The sequence below is a fragment of the Ptychodera flava genome, chromosome 21 (genome assembly GCF_041260155.1).
Source record: "Ptychodera flava strain L36383 chromosome 21, AS_Pfla_20210202, whole genome shotgun sequence".
NCBI lineage: Eukaryota > Metazoa > Hemichordata > Enteropneusta > Ptychoderidae > Ptychodera > Ptychodera flava.
Genome location: NC_091948.1, coordinates 17269712 through 17290490, shown reverse-complemented (window position 1 = coordinate 17290490; position 20779 = coordinate 17269712). Strand labels below are relative to the sequence as shown.

Here is a 20779-nt window from a genome sequence, read left to right as displayed (position 1 = left end):
TTATATGGAGGCCTAGAGTCCCTTGCATGTTCTGCAAATCTTGGTGCTCATTGTTACTTGTAGCACAGTCCCTCTATGTGCTTGTAGGTACTGATATAGAAATATCATCAGATCTCCAACTGCTTGGTGAAATACATAGAACTATGATGTACGATTTAAATTTATTGTTGCAACCACCATTAGAAGTGTGTGTGTGGCAACGGGCAACTCCTTTTCCTGAAGTAAAAATGGATGGAGTCTCGTCAAAACCTAGGCGTTGATCTCACAGACTTGGAATCCTGAAATAGCAACTGTGTGTAAAATATTTGAAGACAAAACAAAGCTACTCCAAAGATACATCTTTAATAAGGAACTTTTTTATTTAAAATACACATTGAATTTACAATGGAATGAAGAGCTGTATGGCAGTTCACCAGCCCTCTCTACCACACGCAAAGTTTGTACACTTAATTAACTATTGCAATAGATTAAAAAATATGCATTCTCAATAGGTCCATAAATACATGGGACCAATACAGCATGTACACAGGAATTGAAACACACTGGAATCAACCAGTGTACTCCGCAAATGTTAAAGTAATATACAATCATTGTACAAGTATTTGCCCAAGTATTTTCCTACCATAAGCATCGTACACAACAAGAATTTTCAATATGCTATAACACAAGGAAAAAAAGGGAAAATGTAAACGAATGAGTTTAATTTTACTACAATGAAACTAAGAACTTTCTAGTAATTGCAACCTTTGGTTAAATAAGACATTTAATATTAATTTATGTATATTTTTCAGTGAGAATGTCAAGTAATATAATACAAAGTGTTCATTCTACAAATTCTAGTTGATAGAAAGTGTAGAAAGGTATCTCACAGTATTCTTGTTTAGTGATTACAAAATGTCACTTGCATACAGCTGTACTGTTTTGTACTGTACTGTACATTAAGACACAGACCAAGTCCTAGGTTTGTTGTAGTGTTTAGAGAGGGTGTGACAAACATTGCTTTATGTATTCAAGATCCTTCTCAAGATCAGGAAACATTTGATATTCATTTTTTATGGAAGGTCTATTTATTTGTTTTGGGGTGGTTCTCTGACCAATGCTAAGAGTTTATCCATCTTGGCAATCTCCACCTCGGGTCCTTTTTGAGTGTCCACTCCCTTCTTTTCCTGCACGAGTGAAAATATAAAAACAGTTGTGTCAGTCACTGGAGACTCACCTAAGTCGCATGGAAGATAGTATTGTAAGGGGTACAGCACGTCAGTGTAACATGCAGTACATATTTGTGACATCTTTGATCCCAGATATTTGTCACTGAACATCACAGCACAGAAAACATTTTGGCATACAGAATCAATTTGAGATTTTCATTGAAGTTATGTTATTTTTTCCAAATCACATCAGCCCTTATCTCAAGACATGTACTTGTAAAGCAATGCTGTAGTTTAACCCAAAAACACCTATGCAATGGGGTTAAACCCAGTATTCCAATGGATTATGGGTACAAACAAAACCATGAGCAGCAACATAGATAGAACTATGTGTATTTCTGAGTACGCAGTTCTCCACATATGTTTGTTTGTACCACTATCATAAAGGGTCTTATGCATCCATTTTCCATACAACATCGTTATAGTCAGAATGCAACATTTTGTTTCAGAGTAGGTCAAATGGTAATAGCACCACTGAAGGGTGACATTGCTACATTTTGGGCTGCTTCCATGTCATAATGCTATGTGCCTAAATGAGCATTCTATTTGAATATCTTACAGCCGTATGTACATGTGTGTTGCATGAGGAAACAGAAATGGTAGTTTCCTGGTACACAAAAGTCTGGGTTTCATGCTGGATCAAATCAACGCGGAATGAAAACAAATCAGTGAGGGAAACCCAGCCATCAGACTATGGTTTGCAGTCATGGGAACATATGTCAACTGTGTTAAATATGATAGGGTATCACCAATGCCATGCTGGGAATAGTACTACAGCACTCAAAACAAAGTTCATATCTCGCATTACTGTCAATATCCACAAACGAGTATTTCATGCAAGGTAAAATTCATGAAATTTGCTCTGTATTACCCTTGATGTAATCACCAATCGAGGCACCACTCTTTTGGAGAAATTATGCGTAAGACGTTAGACTGCATGCTGTTCATTACAACTCAATTTCATTTATCTCTAATAGTCAGTCAAAGATTTTTGCTAGATTACGGTACTTGACAAACTTGCAAGTTGATGTTGTATGCCTGCACCATGAGAATTTGAATACTTCTATGGCATTTCCAATATGTGTAGTCTGAGTAGCAGGAATAGGTGCGTCTTGATAACACAGAACTAAAGTATCTGTTACACAATTTTGATATCAGGACACACGATGTAACTCATTCACTTGAAAATTTTACGATGCCAAAATGAATATAATTAATGAATATTTACCTTTGGCACCTTTCTGAGATTTGGAGACAACTTTACACTGGTGACATGACCTCTGTAAAATGAGAGAGCAAATAATGTCAAACTGCATCAGGACTTCGTTAATAGTGAAAAAACAACAAATGTCATCTCAGCTCCCTTTACACCCACTATGTTACCAAAGTTTCTAACTTGCATACCTATATACCTCAACCTTTAACCCCTAACTACCACTGTCAATGTTATTCCATATAACATAGAATAATGTGAACACATACAGTGATAGTATATGACCATTAATTGATTTTCGTGATGGTTTCATGTATCGTGTCTAAAACCAGGGTCGAATATATGCATGGTCACCCATTCATTCACTGTCTTTCAACATGTCAAACCATATAAGTAGTATCTTGTATCAAACAAAATTCATGAAAAATGGCCGACTGTGTCCCTTTAAGGCAATTTTTTTCCACAGTACCAACATTTGCACAATGATCCCCACTTTCTATTCTAGAGTTTAAAAGCAAATAGTTATAAGTTTCATTGGGGAAAATTTGTGCAACATCTTAAGTCTTTCAATTTTGAGGCCCATACAACCTTAAACCCATTTCCAGACGAGACCAAGAGCGTACCTGTCGTCACCAACAACCACAATAGGATGTGTTGGATTGAATGCTATGTGTGTCAGTTTGGTCTTCTTTTTCTGCACCACTGCTTGCTCACATATCGGTTCATACTTATTGATGTTCAGATCATACACAAATACCTGGCGAAGAAAACAGAACCGATACAGTCTGATACTGTGTATCCTTAAACAACATGGGTGCTGACTTCACACGGCAATAGACTAGTCATAGTTGAGATGAGTTAGTGGAGTTAAACAATTTTAAGTTAAAAACATACACGACAGTTCTTCACAAAATTGAAAGTTTGCCATTTAGCGCGACTGTACATTGTATCATTGTTTTTGGCCCTTTATACAACCGCACTTTCTACTTTTTGCCTCTCTTTCTAAATCTTGACACAAGATAATGTTTTCAGTGATATAAAAACAGAATACGGGAATGCCAACCTTTCCGTCAGCTGTGACAGCAGCAAACACGGTTGATGAGTATGGTGCCCAAGCAACGTCTCCAACGGAGCTGCCAAGGTCAAAGGTGAACATCGGTCCTTTCCTGCAAAAGACAATGCAAATAACTTGATGAAGTGAAGGACATGTACAGAAGTGCTACTGTGTCCCATAGAGGTTTAAAAATAAAGAATTTCATAACTCAAAAGGAATATGATATAGCTGAGGTTTAGAGTTGCCGATAACAGAATAAGTCAATAAGTCTCGCAGACTGATAATGAACTTACGTGAATGAGCTATCCCATATCTTAACACTCCAATCAGCGCTGCATGAGATGAAGATCTTTGGATGGAATGTATTCCATTGGACTTTGTAGACTGCCATGTGATGGGCATCGAATGTGTCTAAGAACTGACTAGAGTAGGCTTTGGAGCATTTGTGAATCTTGCCCTCTTCCGTGCCAACTAAGAATAAATAATCCGTCTGCTTGTGGAAATCAAAGCAAGTACCGGAGCCTGAAAAGATATAGATGTTTTTTGAGTTTCATCAATTTGCATAAAATGTTCCTGAATCAATACTGAAGTCACAGTCTGAAGATCAAATGACAATATGTGATTGGTACCTCTCCGATGATAAGGGTATTGAGTACACAAATAAAGAAGACCCATTGGTTTCTGAAGGAAACAAACATCTTTTGGATAAAGACAATTAAATCTTGATGATTCAGTTATTCAGACTGTGCCTGATTTCTTAAAGTTTATAGCAAAGAAAAAAATGTTTTTGATTATAAAAATATGCATATCAAGCTAAGTAAAAGAAGAAATATGCAATGCTACGTTGATGATTCAGAGATGGGATTGTAAAATGTTGATAAAGATCATGATTTCTGAAAATATTGCTGTATAAATGAACTGACCTAGCGTAACAATCTGTGTGCCATCAGGGCCTTCTTCTGGTGCTCCATCCATGTTCAGTGTGATAATGTCAGTATGAATCAATTCATTCTGTATAAAATAAAATAAACACAGGAAACTTAGAGAAAGAAAATTCCCACGTGTCTAGTAAAAGAAAGAGGCTGTGATATTGAGTGTTTTGATGATTATATCATTCACGAATAAATAGTAAAATTATTTAATTTCAGTATGAACCTACATGCTCCCAATGCCGATACATGGATTTCACCAAACACATTGAAAGTAGCAGAGATGAGACCAAACGTTTTTAGTATAGGCTGAATGATGAGAAGATATATTATGAAATATCAAGCAAATGGAATGCAACAAAATTGCTTGAATAATCATTTATATAATTCATGGACATAGACAGGAAGTGTAACGCAAGTCCAGTACAGTAATTTGTTTATCTGAAGCTAACACATCTCTAGAGTGCAATGACTGTCCAACCAGACAAAAGCTGGAGGGAGTTAATTTTAGTCTGCACTTTGGGCTGTATTTCAGTTGGCCAAGCACTTATCACTGTCAATACAGCAATCTTTGTCTTCTTTTCACTGCCACAAAACATGAGTCAATCATTTACCTTGACTAATGTCCATGACACCACTCTGCCGTCTGATGCCACGGAGAAGAAATTCAGATTGTTGTCCAGATCATCCTTTTGCCATGCAACCTAAAACAAAACAGAAACTCTATTGTAAAGTGTGTGGATTTTAAAACAAATGAGCTATTTTACTTGTCAGCAATATTAGACATATTTGCCTTCTCACAATCAATGGGTCAAAAACGTTTCTAAATTTTAGTTTGGTCATTGCCAAAGGTTTGTGGAATTTATGCAGCAGAACAGGCCCCCAGTTTTCTGTTAAAAGCTCATCATATTATTACACTATCAAGTTTTGCTGTATGAGCATTGGGTGTCAATACAATGTTTGGCAATGGTTTGTCAAATGATGCCAGTGATATCATGCCGAAACTTTTACATTTACAAATTTTTACTCAGAAAGTTTTCCAGAAACTGAAATATGTGAAATATCAACTATGGTACTACGATGGGTAAATATATTTGATTGTTTCACGACTTGAATCATCAACCAATTTGCTCACCTGCCACACAGGGTCTGTGTGTTTGCCTGTCTTGGCTGTGCTCCTGTACAGTGGTTTAACATTCTTCTCAACAACGCTGTAGACACCGACTGACCCGTCATAGAACCCCACAGCACAGAGGTAGGGATGCTCCGGATGGATATCTAGACACATGATGCCGCTGTCGACAGGGTAAATATATTCAGGAAAGGATGGATTCTTCAAGGAGTAACAGCACAGCATGCCTTGTGACTGCTTCATAAAGTCATCTATGAGGAAAAGTGGGAAATAAAGGTTACCGTTATGGTTAAGTGATCAAGTTGAAAGCATATCAAGGTTTCTAAATTCTAGGATTGTTGGTATAGTCACATCACTTAAGCAATAGGTTTAAACCATGAGTCTAGACTCTTTAATTATACAATTGGCTAAATATCATGTCTGATCTCCATCTTACCATTATAACTAGCTTGTGAATAGCTGAGTAGAGCAAAAATTATCTTTCGTCCACTAACTCTTTCACCACCATGGTTTTGCAAAACCTACTGTTATCAATGCTGATTATAGATTTGCAGGGCTTTGGGGTGAGCGGGTTAAATAAAGGGCTATCAACACTTGTTTTGAAGTAGAGTAAAGTTATGATTGGAGGAAATATCATGAAAGAGATAAATTTCGTTGTCATATGGTATATGCGCACACATTGTGAGTAAAAATTGAGTACTGGTACATCCTGAGTTTTGAAATTGAAAAATGTCTTCCATGAAACTTACATGATCCGTGTCCTACTGCGAAGAGATCAATATACTTTGGATTCCAGCACAAAGCAGTGACAGCCAGTCTTTTAGCTTTCTCATAGGAGAACTTCCAGAGAGGAAGTAACGTTCCCTCTTGGTCTCTGAAGTCATCCGACACATCTTCCCAGTATTTGAAATCTGCAATGAGTAAAGTTACAGCACATACTTGTTTACTCGACGCACAGAAAATAATGACCAATGTAAAGTTTTAATTAATGTATGTTTGAGTCATTCAACTCATTGTCTCAACTTTAATATCTGTGCTTTTTCATGCTTTACTAAAAAGCACTGTCAAAAGTAGTATTCTGCAGCTAATGCATCAAGACTGACTAAGAATATAATCTGGACATGTGTCAAAGGGAAGGCAGTGAAATGGTCCTGATTTTCGTACAGATTGAAATATTGACCGGGTACTTTAGAATCTGGTGTAGGCAATGCTAAGAGCTTGCAAAGATGGAAGAGTGGGAATAAAACATATATGATTCAGGTATCTAAGTCTTGGTCAAACTCGTCACAATTACCTTTCTGTTTTATTACACAAGCTACTTTATAAACGTTTCGTGAAAACTTTATATAATGTTTTATAAAAATTTTTATCATGTGGCTGTCAAACTGTGAAAATTTTGAAATTAGAGTGACAGATTTTCAAACGCCAGACAAATACACCAATGCTGCTGTAAAGGTGTTTGCTAATACATGGTAGACTTCATAAACTGAAAGATCCGTCGCCTGAGGGCGCTCTCTACCCTCCCCTGGAGCGACGGATCTTTCAGTTTTACAGACTTTATTGCCTCTCTGATAAATCAGATTATCATGAAATCATGCAGCAGAAGATACTCACCTTGTGCAATGTCATCAAATGTATTCTGATTGACCATCCTTTCCATGATCTTGGCAGCCCTGGCAATCCGGGAAATGTCGTCTCCCTGGGTTTCAACCGCTGTTAGTTTCTTCTTTGTCTTTTCCTCGTCTTTCTTCAGCATTGCTTGTTTCTTTTCTTTGGACTTTTCCTGTGGTATTGACACAACGACGATACTTTGAGTATACTCGGGTTAGAAGCTGGGAGGCACTACTCTATGCTTCAACTACCTCTGCACATTTTCTTGATACTGAGACGACACTAGCCAACAGAGTGTTGGACAGGAAAATGGAAGGAGTTGTCCTTTTTTTTCTTTTCAGCGAAAAAGTAGATTTATGTGTGATCTGCTTGTACACAACAATCATCAAACTGCAAACAGGCTGGAAGAGTGCATCGTCAGGCACAGTGGGTGAGCAGGCAAACAAGAAACATTCGCAAGTTGTTTAAAAATGAAACATTCGAAAGTGTTGCCAAGCTCACGTCAGAAGAGGGTGTGAACTAGGTATCCTAGAGATACTACTAAAACACTGTTGCTACGACAAACAAGACTTGAAGAGGTTGCCCTGACAGTTTTAAAAAAGTGAGCTACCCAGAATACTATCTACTATGTTATACAATTTCCATTAAAGGCAGCACTCTTTAAGCATATAATTGTATAAAGATGCTTCACTTGGAGAAATCATTATTCTATTATGTCATGCAAGTGTCAAAAAAGGACTCTGGATTACTGAGATAAACCTTAGCATAGAGAGTGTAAACTGTGAGCTGTGATATTGTATGTACAGGAGACATTTACGTCAACGTGTTTGGCATGAAGAGACATTTGGTAATGACGTATGTCCTACATAACAATTAAATGTGCTTCTTTAAAGCTGAATGGAATGAGTCCCAGTATCTTCTATTTGGTTGCGGAAAACATATTCCTGCAGTTTTGGTGGCAACAAGCAGGCTTAAGGTTGATATTATGAAGTCTTTGTTCCCTGGCTATGGTGTGCTGCTTGCTTCACGTAAGTTATGAGTATGTGGCCTGGTGATTTTTTCTTTTAATTGCAGATATTTAACTTCTGTGGGATGCATGTCGTTATTTGCTTTGAATTATAGTTACTCTAAATATGATTTGATATGGCAGTAGTTTTGTGATACAAAGCCTGATGGGAAATGTGAATATAGGCACGTGATCTTCGTAACCCAGTTTGATTAATCAGAAGTGACAACACTCAGCAAAAGCTTCCTTTTCAATTGAGGTTTACTTTTACTGATTGTTCTTTTTTACACCTGCAATGATGGAGTTTTATCATTTACATCAGGAGAACTCGCCAGATTAACAAAAGATGAGAGATGTATTAAAGTTAATTTTTAGAAAAATCTAATAGAAGAGTTCTTGATTGCTTTCTTACGGTATATCATTACTTGATCTAGCTAGTGTAACACAGTGCAAAGTTAAACAGGTAGTAGGATGGTCTGCGTTATATTAATGCATGTAGACAGTGTGTTAAGTGCATCTTAGGTGTTAATATGAGAATGTTGTTATACAGCACACATGAATGTAAATATATAATAATCCAACCTCAGCCTGTATTCAGTTGTTTTCCATTGTACAACGCCGACATAGTGTGCATGCAAATTGATGGGGGAAAGAGATATAAAAAAACAGAGAAAAAAAAAACAAACAGGAAAAAAAAATCACAATAATCAGTGTGTGTGTTTCTTGTCCAGTTCTGGGAACTGAAAGATTTAGAGAAATGCCTGTTGTTTTATTTATTTTCAGAGAGCTCTGTTTCAAATGCAGCAATATCTACTGTCTTTACTTGCTAGCAGAATAGAGATCGCTGGTTATTTGATCAGCCTGCTTTCATTTGTGGGAAAGGGGCGTAATTTTATATATCAATCAAAAAATTTCAACAACTCTTGTGTCATGATCGTGTTTGTTCCAATCACTGACAAATAACATTTTTTGTATTTTTGGGAGGTTTTTGTGACATTCAAAACAGATTGACTGGCATGCGTATGTGTCAGATATGCCAAAAATTAGTTCACAAGGCGTGTATTGACTCAACTGTTAGGTATCAAGTCAGTGATGGTTAGGTGAGGGATTTGGTGGGGGAAAATACATGGTGAAATCTGATACTGCCACTTGAAACAAGGCATTAACATTTGTATCGTGAACACACAGGAACTCTACAAAGAGAGGCATGCAGCTGAAACGAAAATACTAGCATTATTTATGTAAACTTATTCTGAAAGGAAAACAGTGTCTACGAGGTGTAGAGTTCAATTATCAGCAAAAACATGGTAGCCTTGTGGTTATATAGGAAAGGACATGATAGAGTCGATAGTATGCACTTTTCAAGTGTTTTGGAGCATACTATAAAGAGGTCTTTAGCATAATTTCCCACTGAATTATGAATGAAGAAAGAGAACAGACGAAAGGAAATTGCAAAGCAAATTATTGCATGGAGAAATATGACTACTAGATGGTATGAAATGATCAAGAGAACCAAGAAATAATGTGAATGAACAAATGAAGAGCAACCTTTAAAGCGTCCTGTACCAGTGAAATAAAGGCCACAAACCATAGATAAAGGGGGAAAAGAAAAACATCAAGAACAAATCATTAATCGGTCATATCATCCATAAATATCACACGCTTGGAAAGATGTGGTTTTTCTTTATTTCGATGAATGTAGTTTTTTGGTTGGAGATAATTGTTCTGTGTAAGCTGATGCCAACCTTATCTGCTTATTCTCATGATACAATCTCTTTTCACCAAAGGTTGTTTTGAAGGACATCAATTTATGTACAAAAACTTTCAAGCACTTCAGAACTGAATAAGTGACTAGTACTAAAGATATATGCCCATCTTACAATAACAGATGTACATTTCTAAAGTGTGAGCTGGTTTGGTCTTGAGGAATATACACTTTGTAGAATAAATTTGAAGTATTGTTTTGTGAAGTGTACTACTGGATGAATGATGAAGCTCACAAACGACATCACCATGAGCAATATTACAAGCTGGGATGGACCCTGATTAACATTATATCGAAAACAGAAATACATATCAGAAAATGCATATATGTCACATTGTCTTCGGTAACAGTAGCATTTTCAGATACGGTATGTTGATACCAATGGTACAGTAAATATTTGACCTTGAAGTTACAAGCATGAATCTCACAAAACTGATAAAAAATTGACGTATTTTGGAGAAGTTGGTATTTCAACAGCCAAGCTCAGGTAATGGCATGTTCATCAATGATAAGTTTGTAATCTGAGTTAGAGATTACCGACACCCTTAAAACATCCTCATTTCTTAATTTCGCATGTTCCAACTGTAATTTCAGGGTCCAATATTGATTGTTGGAATCAATGATGTCACGAAAGACCATGCCACTTTGATATGAAGTGTATTTGTATTTAATGCATGGTTTAACTGAAGCGATAGCTGATATTACTCTATGTTAATCGGCATGATAATCTGTCAGTTACCTGTCTTTCAAGATCTTCTACGTATGCATCATATATCTCCCACTGAGTGGCGTTTGAAGAAAACGTCGCTCTTGGAGGAGGTTCTGTGGCTGTACCACGTTCCTGCAGGTGACAGGGCAAACCGTTTATCAGTCAAAATATGAGTTGATGACATGAATTTAAAAACATGTGTGATAGATTCTATTGGTAAAACACAAACATAGATACGTTGATATCTAATAGAAGAGAGTGTGAACTCACAATTACATACAGGGTCCACACACTCACTGAAAATTCAAGGATTGTCAAGCAATTATTCAGCAATTTTTAAGGACTTTTTAGGTTCAAAATATCATTTTCCAGATTTCAATTATACAATATATCATTTTTACATGTCATTTTACAAATCATTTTTACAATATCACAACTGATAATCTTATGATTTTTGAAAACTGTGGGTGCATTATAAATTTTCCAGAACCTTTCCGGGACTTTCAAGGAGGATTTGAAATTAAAGGAATTTCATCTACCGGTACTTTCCGGGAGTGTACGAACCCTGTACATACAGATACATGCATAATTGGCAAATTTCCCATTAGAGGAAGCTGTGTACTTACTCTGTATGGGTTGTTGTAAGTCTGTGATGCTCTCTCACTGAAATTGAACTGATTGGTCAGTTTCTGACCACCTGTCGGTGCTGGTGTTGTGGTTTCCTCCTCTCGTTTATCGCCTGCCTCTTCAGCTCCCTGCGAGTTCGTTTCAAAGAAAATACCAGACAAAGTACAACATTACTATCACGAGGTTCAATGTGCAACCGGTAACACTGTGTACCTGTGGATGCAAGACGTGGGGCAAACTATGCACACACGTGTGCACACAGACTACTCTTGCAATGGCATAATACAAACCCTTTTTCTGCAAGCAGACATTTTGGTGATTAGCTGTCACGATGCTAAATAACCAGAGGTGAATATGAAGGTGTTGATTTGTGAAAAAATATTGTGGATTTTGTCAGTGTGTAGAGTGATGTTCTTGTGAAGTGTTTTTTAAGATCACTGAAATATAGTATGCAATGAACAGCTACAGCTTTTGACAAACACACAGTTGGGAGAAAAGTTCATGAAATTTTACATTTTTTTACATACAGAGAGCCAGATCTACAGTAACACTATGATTAAAGAAAGGTTACAAAGCGATCTACTGTACTCATTCTTTCTCTTTTTCACACCGATAACAAAGATCTAGGAATATTTGCAGAACAGGTGTAGGGCACAGTGAGATTTCTGGAAAGATGACAAGGCAATGACAAGTATATGAAGAGTATTAAACGATTAACAAAGCAATGAGAGATGACACTGATCAGAGGTAAAGTAATTTGTTAGACTTTGGATATACCAGCATAGATTGTGACTGTCAGAGGACTCTACAACTGCAGATGGTAGCTACAACTGAGGTAATGGAGCATAGCTAGACAGGAAGGATAGTTTGGAAAATTTACCAGTTCTTTTGAGTATATGCCTATGCTTTTACTCCCTATATTAACACCGATAATAAATGATGTACACTCTCACCTCTGGCGACGTAACTGGAGTCTTTGCACCCTATATTAAATGCGAGTTTTAAAATGCACGGAGCAGAAATATGTGTGAGATGAAATTCAGTAATGGAATGGGAAACAGCATGGGAAACGGCATGAAAGCTGAAACTTTACGCCTTATTATAAAATGGAATAAGCACACTAGGACACACAGGTTGAAATCTGTTATTAAAACACACTCCGTTTATGTGTACATGTATAGAATGGTGACTGCAGTGTGTTGGTATGTTAGTTGTACATCAGTGTTTGTGTATTTGTTGGTACATCTGTCTGCGTACAAAACTCTCACGAACATGTGTAACAGCCATGCTGAAATACGGGAGCATGCTGAAAAAAAAAAGGTTGCAGGGGGTAACCATGATCGTCAATCCCAATGACTGGGCATGTCTACAAAACACAAGCCAGTTCCATACGGAAATATGATGGGTACACTAAAAAGTACATCAACATCATTCTTTTCATTTTGCATGAAAGTGCACATTTTTTTCTTGCAAAACTCATTTCTGGGCTAGCTGGGTCTCAAGAAGGGGTCAAGAGTACAGGGTGGTAACACTGTTGATAAATTACAGACCCACCTCATTATCATCATTATAATCATCCTCATCATCACCAAAGACAGACTCAAACTCACATTCCTCAATCTCCCCCTCTGTCCTCTTTTTTAATGGAGGAGGAAGGTTAGGAAAATGAATTGATATCGTCAGAGAGGAATGGAAAATGACATGAACTACTAGTACTACCGGTAATATCACAGACAAGGAGAAAAAAATTGTCCGTGCTAATATTACTTGGCTAATGTGGTAGAGTGGGAAGTACTGATTGATATCCTCTGGTGAACAATGATTTTAACCCTTTGAGAGCTGTAATTTTTCCCTCCAAAATTCTAGTGCAACATTTTGCCAATTTTTTTTTCCTTTTTTGTAATTATTATGATAATTTTGGAGCAGATGGATATAACTTTTAATTGCCTACAATTCTTGATCAAAATGGTAGATAAAGCTGGAAAAAAATTGTCTTGATCTGATAAAAAATTGTCTGCATTATATTTTTGAAAGGTGACAAAAATTGACTTTGGCACTCAAAGGATTAAAAGGAAACTCCTTGTCATTTAAAACTTTCACTTTGTGGTAGAATGTTTACATACTGTATCTTCTCTGGAATACAATGTCACACAGGAAGTATTGCAGTGTTCAACAGGTGATGGACACTGAAGACTGACATCATATGTTATATTTTCACCGGAATGCTGATACAATATTTCCTTGCACTTTGTGATGAAAAGTGGCAAATGTCTATGCATGTTTACAAACTTGCATTTATATTCAAGTATACTCTGTATACAAATTCAGAATGGCTTGAGTACACTGGAGATTTTGATTCATGATCAAATATTTCAAAAGCGAGGACTGGGGGAGATCTCGTTTCCCCCTATGTCAAATGCCATACTCAGATCTACGGCAGACATGCTAATAGGTTAAATCCGGAATTCAAATGGCGTACAGTACAAACATCACCAGGTGCACAACCATGCTTAGAAATACATGTATTTCCATATGCATCTTTACACATGGGTTTGTTTGTACCACCATCACATGATTCCTTGGGCGTACTGAGTCTTTAAAACACATCATGTCCTTTCTATTCCTCAGTAGAATCATGCATGTTGTACACAGTAGTCTTGTTTGAAGTAAGATAGCACATCCCTACTGAATCAAACCTGAACTGGTAAAATCACATTTCGTCTGTGATAACGAAATATTCAATTGATCATGGCATGGCTGGAGTAATGGTTTATAAAAATCCTGTTACATTTTTGATGAAATCGTGATGCACATGTAAATTTAGACTAAAATACCGGTATTGTGAGCTTGTATTTGGGTGTTAAATATATTCCAAGTATTTTCTCACCTCTTTCTCTTCTTCTGCTTCTTCTTTCTTCTCTTCTCCTGCTTCACTGATGGTTTGTTCACTGATGGCTGAATGATAAAAACAGAAGAACTTTTTGTTAGTTTCACTTGTTTTGTTTGAGTTTCATTTCATTTGGACAGTTAAAAATAACAAATGCAATTCAAGTATGCTGTTGTTTAAAGTGCTTGGCTGAAAACTCGCATGAGACCACAAGCAAGAAAACTAACGAGACCTCTTGGAGAGGGATTTCAAATAAATACATTCTCAAATACCAGGGCTAATATGGAATCACACTTAAAAGCAAAAAATATACAGGATGGTGGATATCTTCATTTTCCTGTAAAATTTACTTCAGTTAAATTATTTTTCTCTGAACATTCATTTAGAGAGAGCTGTCATTTTGTCCTGAAATTACGAGTGTGTTTCTGTCATTTTGTCCTGAAATTATGACTGTGTTTTCCGGCAACTTTGCTCTGTCAATGTTTAATGCAATAATGTCCACTGTAAATAGTATTTATCAAAAGTATGAGCAGAAGCTAGATGATACCATCATTTTGGAGTTCTTATCACCCTAAAGGTTTGTTTACTGGAGGATCAAAACTTAACTTCAAATGATTTCACATGAAGTTGTACTGCTGCTATCAGATGACACAAAAACTTGAGAAAACGGGCATTGAAACATTGAAAAAAATTTGAAGCTCTCATCTAAGTCGGCTGGTAGCTGTGACGAAGTTTGTTAAAGGAACATGAGACAATAACAGACTATACTGCTTGTCAATCTTGAGTTCAGTATATTAGAAGGAAAGCCTTGTGACTGTAAATCACATGTATAGGAATGCCACATATATACACTTTATGAAGATGTAAGTTGTTGATGACAATGAACACCTTGGGCCGCAGCACCAACACAGCATCAAGCTATACACTGCATTCTCAAACTATCTAGACGCACTATCATACAAAACTAACCACAGCTAGCAACAAGGAAAATTTTGCAAACATTTTGAAAGTGGATCATTGTGCTTTGAAGTGCTCCATTGGTGTCATTTTAATGTACAGTTGAATTCAGAACCTATCATGCCTGTTGATGTGAAGCCTCGACAAAGTGTGGAATACACAAGGTGACCAAAAATACTTTGCTAATAGCCATGGCATAGTTTTCTGGAATAGGCGGCCAGACAGTAATTTCTTGAACTGACAGTTTGCAATGCAATCTGCCAAGGGTAAACACGCACACACAAACACCTGCAGAACAAACAGCGCTGCATCATTCCAAGTGTCAGTATGCAGGTTTCGCAGAATCCTTTGCTACACAGACAAAACATCAAACTGGAAAGAGCATGCAAAAGATTGTTTCAGTGCAAAATAACCTACCACTTTTGGTTCGTAGTGCATAAAAGCCTTAAGTGCAAAATGGGAGATTGTTAAGAAAGTCTACAACATGATACGGAAAAAGTGAAATTTCAACGATGTTCCCTAAAACTTATCAGCACTTTCTTAATAGCAAAAATTATGAATCATGCTGTTAGTTTGATAATGTTCAGAAAACATTGTATAAGTACAATCAAACCATTGGCAGCTCTGAAAAACAGTCGCTTCAAGTTCTTCTGGATAAAAATCACTAAGTGTCATATTTGACACCTCAATAACGTTAAATTATGAAATAATAAATTTGCATGAATATTGATGCAAAAAAACCAAATTAACAGAGTTTCTTCTCACTGACATACATTTAACAAGGCAAACAAGACATATACAGTTAACCATTGCAGTGCTGTGAAAAGTTAGTAACAACAAAACAGTATACAATCTTGAACAATAATATTGAAAGTAAATTACGATGATTCTGGCAGAGTATATATATATTCAATTTGATAATTTTCAATTGTATGCATTGTCTCAGAGGTTTAATGGTGTAACTACAAGTAGTTTGAACAAAACCTATGTATGCTGTTATCATTTAATATTTAAACAATACACCATGCCCAACGTCGGTATACCATGAGATTTTGACAGTTCTCAACATAAATGCACGAGCCAAAGCCAGTGCATATATGGAATGAACTGGTCAAAAACGAGTGGTATACCCATTGCTGAAGTGGATTTTTGTTATTATATCATAACAGTATATCAAATTATGGAGTGAAATGTCAAAAAAGAAATTTTTCTCAAGCTGAGAGCTTGTGTGTTCCAACCATGCTATATTACAAATATAGCATGATTATTTTCAATTCTCAACAAATCAGATCACTGTATTTTCGCCAATAAGAGTAACTAAACTGACACAATTATACTTCATGCACCTCTACATGTCCTGTCTGCAACATGTCATGCTGACATTGGCATGTCGGATTTGTTGAATACTTACCTTCTCCAACACCCATTTTCGCCAACTGTCTCCTGGCTTCATCAGAATCTTTGTGAAGCATGTTACCATCCAATGCAAAATGAATGGCCAACTGATCAACGCTAGATGTCTGCTTGAAACATCTCTCCTGTAGAAAAGAGAAAGTGGAAAATGGAATAAAATGAACATTAGTGAGCCTAGATTCAACAATGTATCAGTCTTACATTATTCGATCTGAGGGTTTTGAATTAGTAATTTAAAAATGATAAAAGCTTACATGTGCAATAGACACACTGCAGGTTGTAAAATAAGTAATGTTTTAGCAGTGTGATATAGTAGTACTTTTGATCAAAAACATTTGAGATCTACGTCTGTCCTACTGTCACAAAGGGGTTCAAACATTTTCACACCAATATCAAACTGTATTTTGCTGAAAATGACTTTGTAAAGGAAGCTGTACAAAGGTGTGAGTCACTGTGTATTATTGATAATGCTATCATGTAATCACTTACCTTAAAACTGAATCTGACAATGTTTTGAGGAGCATGAGGGTTGTTGGCCGTCAATATGCGAGTATATTCCTCCTTCAATTCAGTTTCTGACAGATCCAACTGGTCATCAGGTTTGACCAACGTCTTTGGCTGTAATCACAACACAAGACAAAACCTTATTAGCATTTGGTGTGTTTGAGTGAAACTGTGTGGAAAAGCTACCCCGTGTGTGGGTAAAATTTCCATACAATACTTTAAGCAAACTGAACATCACTGCAACCTTCAACATTTCATCCATTCTATTACATTTCATGTTTAAATGTCAATTACACGGTAAAGTATAATCTAGGTTTATGCAAAAGGAACATAAGATATGTATAGGGTCAATTTACACCGATCTGAACTTAGAAATGCCAAACCAAAACACAATGAATACCTAACTGCATATTAACTAGACTCTCTATGGATGCTATGAGGATTTCTACTAAGATAAGGAAACACATCAAATATTACAGTTGTACAATAGTAGCCTGGAACAAAGCATCACAATAGACTAATCTGTGAGACGGAAACTCTCACACTTTCAACATTCAATCTAATTTCAAGTTCAAAAACCAATGCATCAAGGTCATCATGCACCGAGCCAAATCTATCCACTAGCAACCATGCATGCATAGATATCAGGTTGTCTAAGATACTTACTGTACAAGTTATCATTTTCCCACAGAATTAAAAATTGTAAAAAAAAAATATTGATGGAAATGACAGAACGTGGTGTTACGACAGAGAAGAAACACTCAAAGCATGATGTGATAACGCTTGACAAAAATGTTGCACTGGTTATTGCTCATTGTGGCTCCTGTGAAAAGGAATGTAAAGGAAGTTTTTTTCCAACACGAATTGTATTTTGGAAGACTGAACCCTCTATACAGAAATGTCAATGTTCCTTTGAAAAGCGAGTGGCCCACAAAGCAAAATATGTGTTAACGGAAAATGTTAGTTGACTTTTGCAAACTGAGACAGTTTCTTGTGAGCAAAGTGTTGCAATGGCCAAGAAGTTTTTGTTAATTTCCTCTGAGTTTTCGTACTATAGATTACACTACTCTGTAAAAGACAATCTATTAACATTTTACCAAAAAGATTTGTCCAAAGTGATCACATGCTAGTAAGAGCACAGAGCTTTGTTTGTTAGCGCAGCACATTTTCCGCAGTTACAAGTGGTAAATCTAATTGTGTGACTGGGTGAAAGTAGTGGTCTTAGTATCCGCAGTGTGCACCTAGGCCATGAGAGTGCGCCTTTGAAATGAGGTAATGATCTGTTTGTTCAGAGTATTAAACTACAACATATGAAGAATAGCACAGTATAGCTAACCTGCATCCAGTCTTCACCGCCTTGGCCATCACCAGTCTCTGTCATGTCATCGTCATCCTGAACAGAGAACAGAACAAAAAGTGACGTTAACAACTTACTCGTGTTGCACGATACATAAAGAAGCATATCTACCTATTCCAGGTCCAGAATGACCGGATATCACTTGCCTTTTTTCGCTTAATTCAATGAACTAGTTTATAATTGGAAGAGACTGATAAGAAAAGACAACTGCATTGACCTATCAAGCGTATATATAAAAGTTGTAGATCTATTCCTATATGCCATGAGTATAAGGAAACACTGGCAGTGATACTGTAAGTTGGTCCAAACGTTCGTGGTTAGAATCCACTTCTGTTTTGCTGAGATTGATGAATTTGCCATGACAATTACTCTTACAGGTCAGCACAGTGTTACAATTAAGAACAACAGCAGGAACACCAGGTTGGTACTGGAGCCCCTCATGTGCCAGAGATTTTTCCAACCCTACCATACATAGCAAATCATAATTTCATGAGATTTTGATAAGTTTTAAGACAGAACACTGGAGTGACACTCAAGTTTGTTGAGCATAGCAGACCAGAGCAGTCCCATAACACTGAATTTCCTAAAAATGTCACAATTTGCAATAATATCATGTGAAACACAATTTCCTTTGTGCAAATATATTCTTCATTGTAAAAGTGAAATTATTGTGTGTGTAAATCATGTCTCTCTTATAACTTTACGCATGTTTTATCTTTCTGAACTTCTATGGCAAAGATCTACTTCTGGTGTATCTACCAAGACCATAGAACAGACAAGCATTGCACACTTTCATGCAAAGTATCACTAAACCCTTTTAGCCTAGAAAAAATATATTAAGTTTGTCTATATTGTAATTCTCACAGTGTTACATGATATGGAGACTAGGCAAAGTGTACATTATACAGTGTGTGTCATGCAATATTGATTCAAGTTTATGTGTAGATATAATGGTGTAAATTATAGTTTTAATGAGAGTAAAACATGCAAAATTGTTTCCATCAAAATCGTGAATAAACCAACCTCCTTTAGTTCAATCATCTCCTGATAGCAATAGATTTAAAAGCATTATGCCAACATTAACTTTAAAAGCACTTTTTCCATCTTAATAACGATGATGTTTCACATTATGCTTTTACTTTTAGATTACTGTTCAATCTAAATGAAACTTTAAATGTTACCCGTCTATCAAAACAGCACTGTCAACTTTGTTAATCAGTGTCACTTTAAATGTGTTTTATATCATGTAGCATTCATAGACATTAATGATGCCACTCCTTGTAGAAATACTCTAAAACCATTTATAAAGCGAGAAGGAAAAATGATAAACTCCACAATGAAACAACGCATACCATGTAGGAGCCTATAGTAACAGGCACCAAACACTTTTAACAAATAGCTATAGCTGGATACATTTCTGAGGCGATAAGTTTTCATGACTTTGTTTCGTGTGATTATCAAAGATTTTTCGCTAAAATTCACTTACTCTTGCAAAGGGTACCCTTCCAGGAGCAACGCTAACTCGGCTCGGGCGACCTCTCTTCGCGGCCTGCTGTTGAGCAGGTGTGGCCTAAGACATAAAAAATATCAATAAATTATCATATATAAGTATAAAGAACGAGTTTTAATGGAGAAATAGAAATGAAGTTGTTATTTTTGCGAGATAAACGTCCGAAGTCGAAATCGGCTTACAACTTTCGACTCTGGTTTAAGGTTTAATTGATCAACACAAGCTACACAGTTGCACATGAACGAGTGTTGCCATGCCACAAGGTTGGCGTTGGTGACGGTCAGGATCAATTATCTCGTCTGTCACATTAGTGAAAACACCTAAAATGTTAAAAGAAAATATATATTTTGAAAAACATCTAAAGTGAGAGTGCTTCGCATGCTATTCGATCAATAGAATTGTGTCTGTAAATCCATCTAGGTACAACAAGGGAATGATAATCGATAGCCAGAAATGTATCTCGTGCAAAACATCTACTCTATGATGCTGCCCATTTGCAACGTTGACATGTAAATTCGTGCACAAGATCTTGTATTAGAAAGTAGTTGGCATTTTGTAACGAACACAGGACATCATACCTGCTTTCCCTTTGCTTTGCTTGGCATCTTCTCTTTGTTAAATTTCTAAACTATCAGATATATTGGAATATTCGACAAACCGCCGCGAAGTTGAGTTTGAACCCGTCGCTGCGTAGTTTGTTGTTAAGGATACCACGCATGCGTAATTCTGTCCTTTGCCCGCAATATTATTTGCTCAAAATTTTCGACTTCATATTCATGAAAATGTTTGTATTTTTATGCCTTGTACCAAATAAAACATATAATATTATCAAATTTAAATTTATTTGAGTTATTCAGAAGCATAGAAATGTAATGTTATTCAATAATATATTATCGG

At 36.5% G+C, this 20779-nt stretch overlaps 1 protein-coding gene across 2 annotated transcripts; it reads right to left on the bottom strand.

Moving 5' to 3' along the window:
* Positions 1–334: 334 nt before the first annotated feature.
* Positions 335–20617, bottom strand: LOC139121586 (dynein intermediate chain 2, ciliary-like). Of its 2 annotated transcripts, XM_070686618.1 has the most exons (19): positions 20461–20617; positions 19859–19942; positions 18352–18408; positions 17001–17129; positions 16510–16636; positions 14142–14209; positions 12208–12237; positions 11254–11382; positions 10658–10759; positions 7151–7319; positions 6286–6447; positions 5540–5787; positions 5019–5108; positions 4399–4486; positions 3769–3997; positions 3485–3587; positions 3045–3178; positions 2437–2488; positions 335–1166 (listed from the first exon to the last, which is right to left on the bottom strand). In XM_070686618.1, exons 1-19 carry the CDS (start codon positions 20485–20487, stop codon positions 1068–1070), a joined length of 2127 nt encoding a protein of 708 aa, XP_070542719.1. In that variant the 5' UTR covers positions 20488–20617; the 3' UTR covers positions 335–1067. The 2 variants fall into 2 exon arrangements, with proteins under 2 accessions (XP_070542719.1, XP_070542720.1); XM_070686619.1 differs by lacking the exon at positions 12208–12237.
* Positions 20618–20779: the final 162 nt, after the last annotated feature.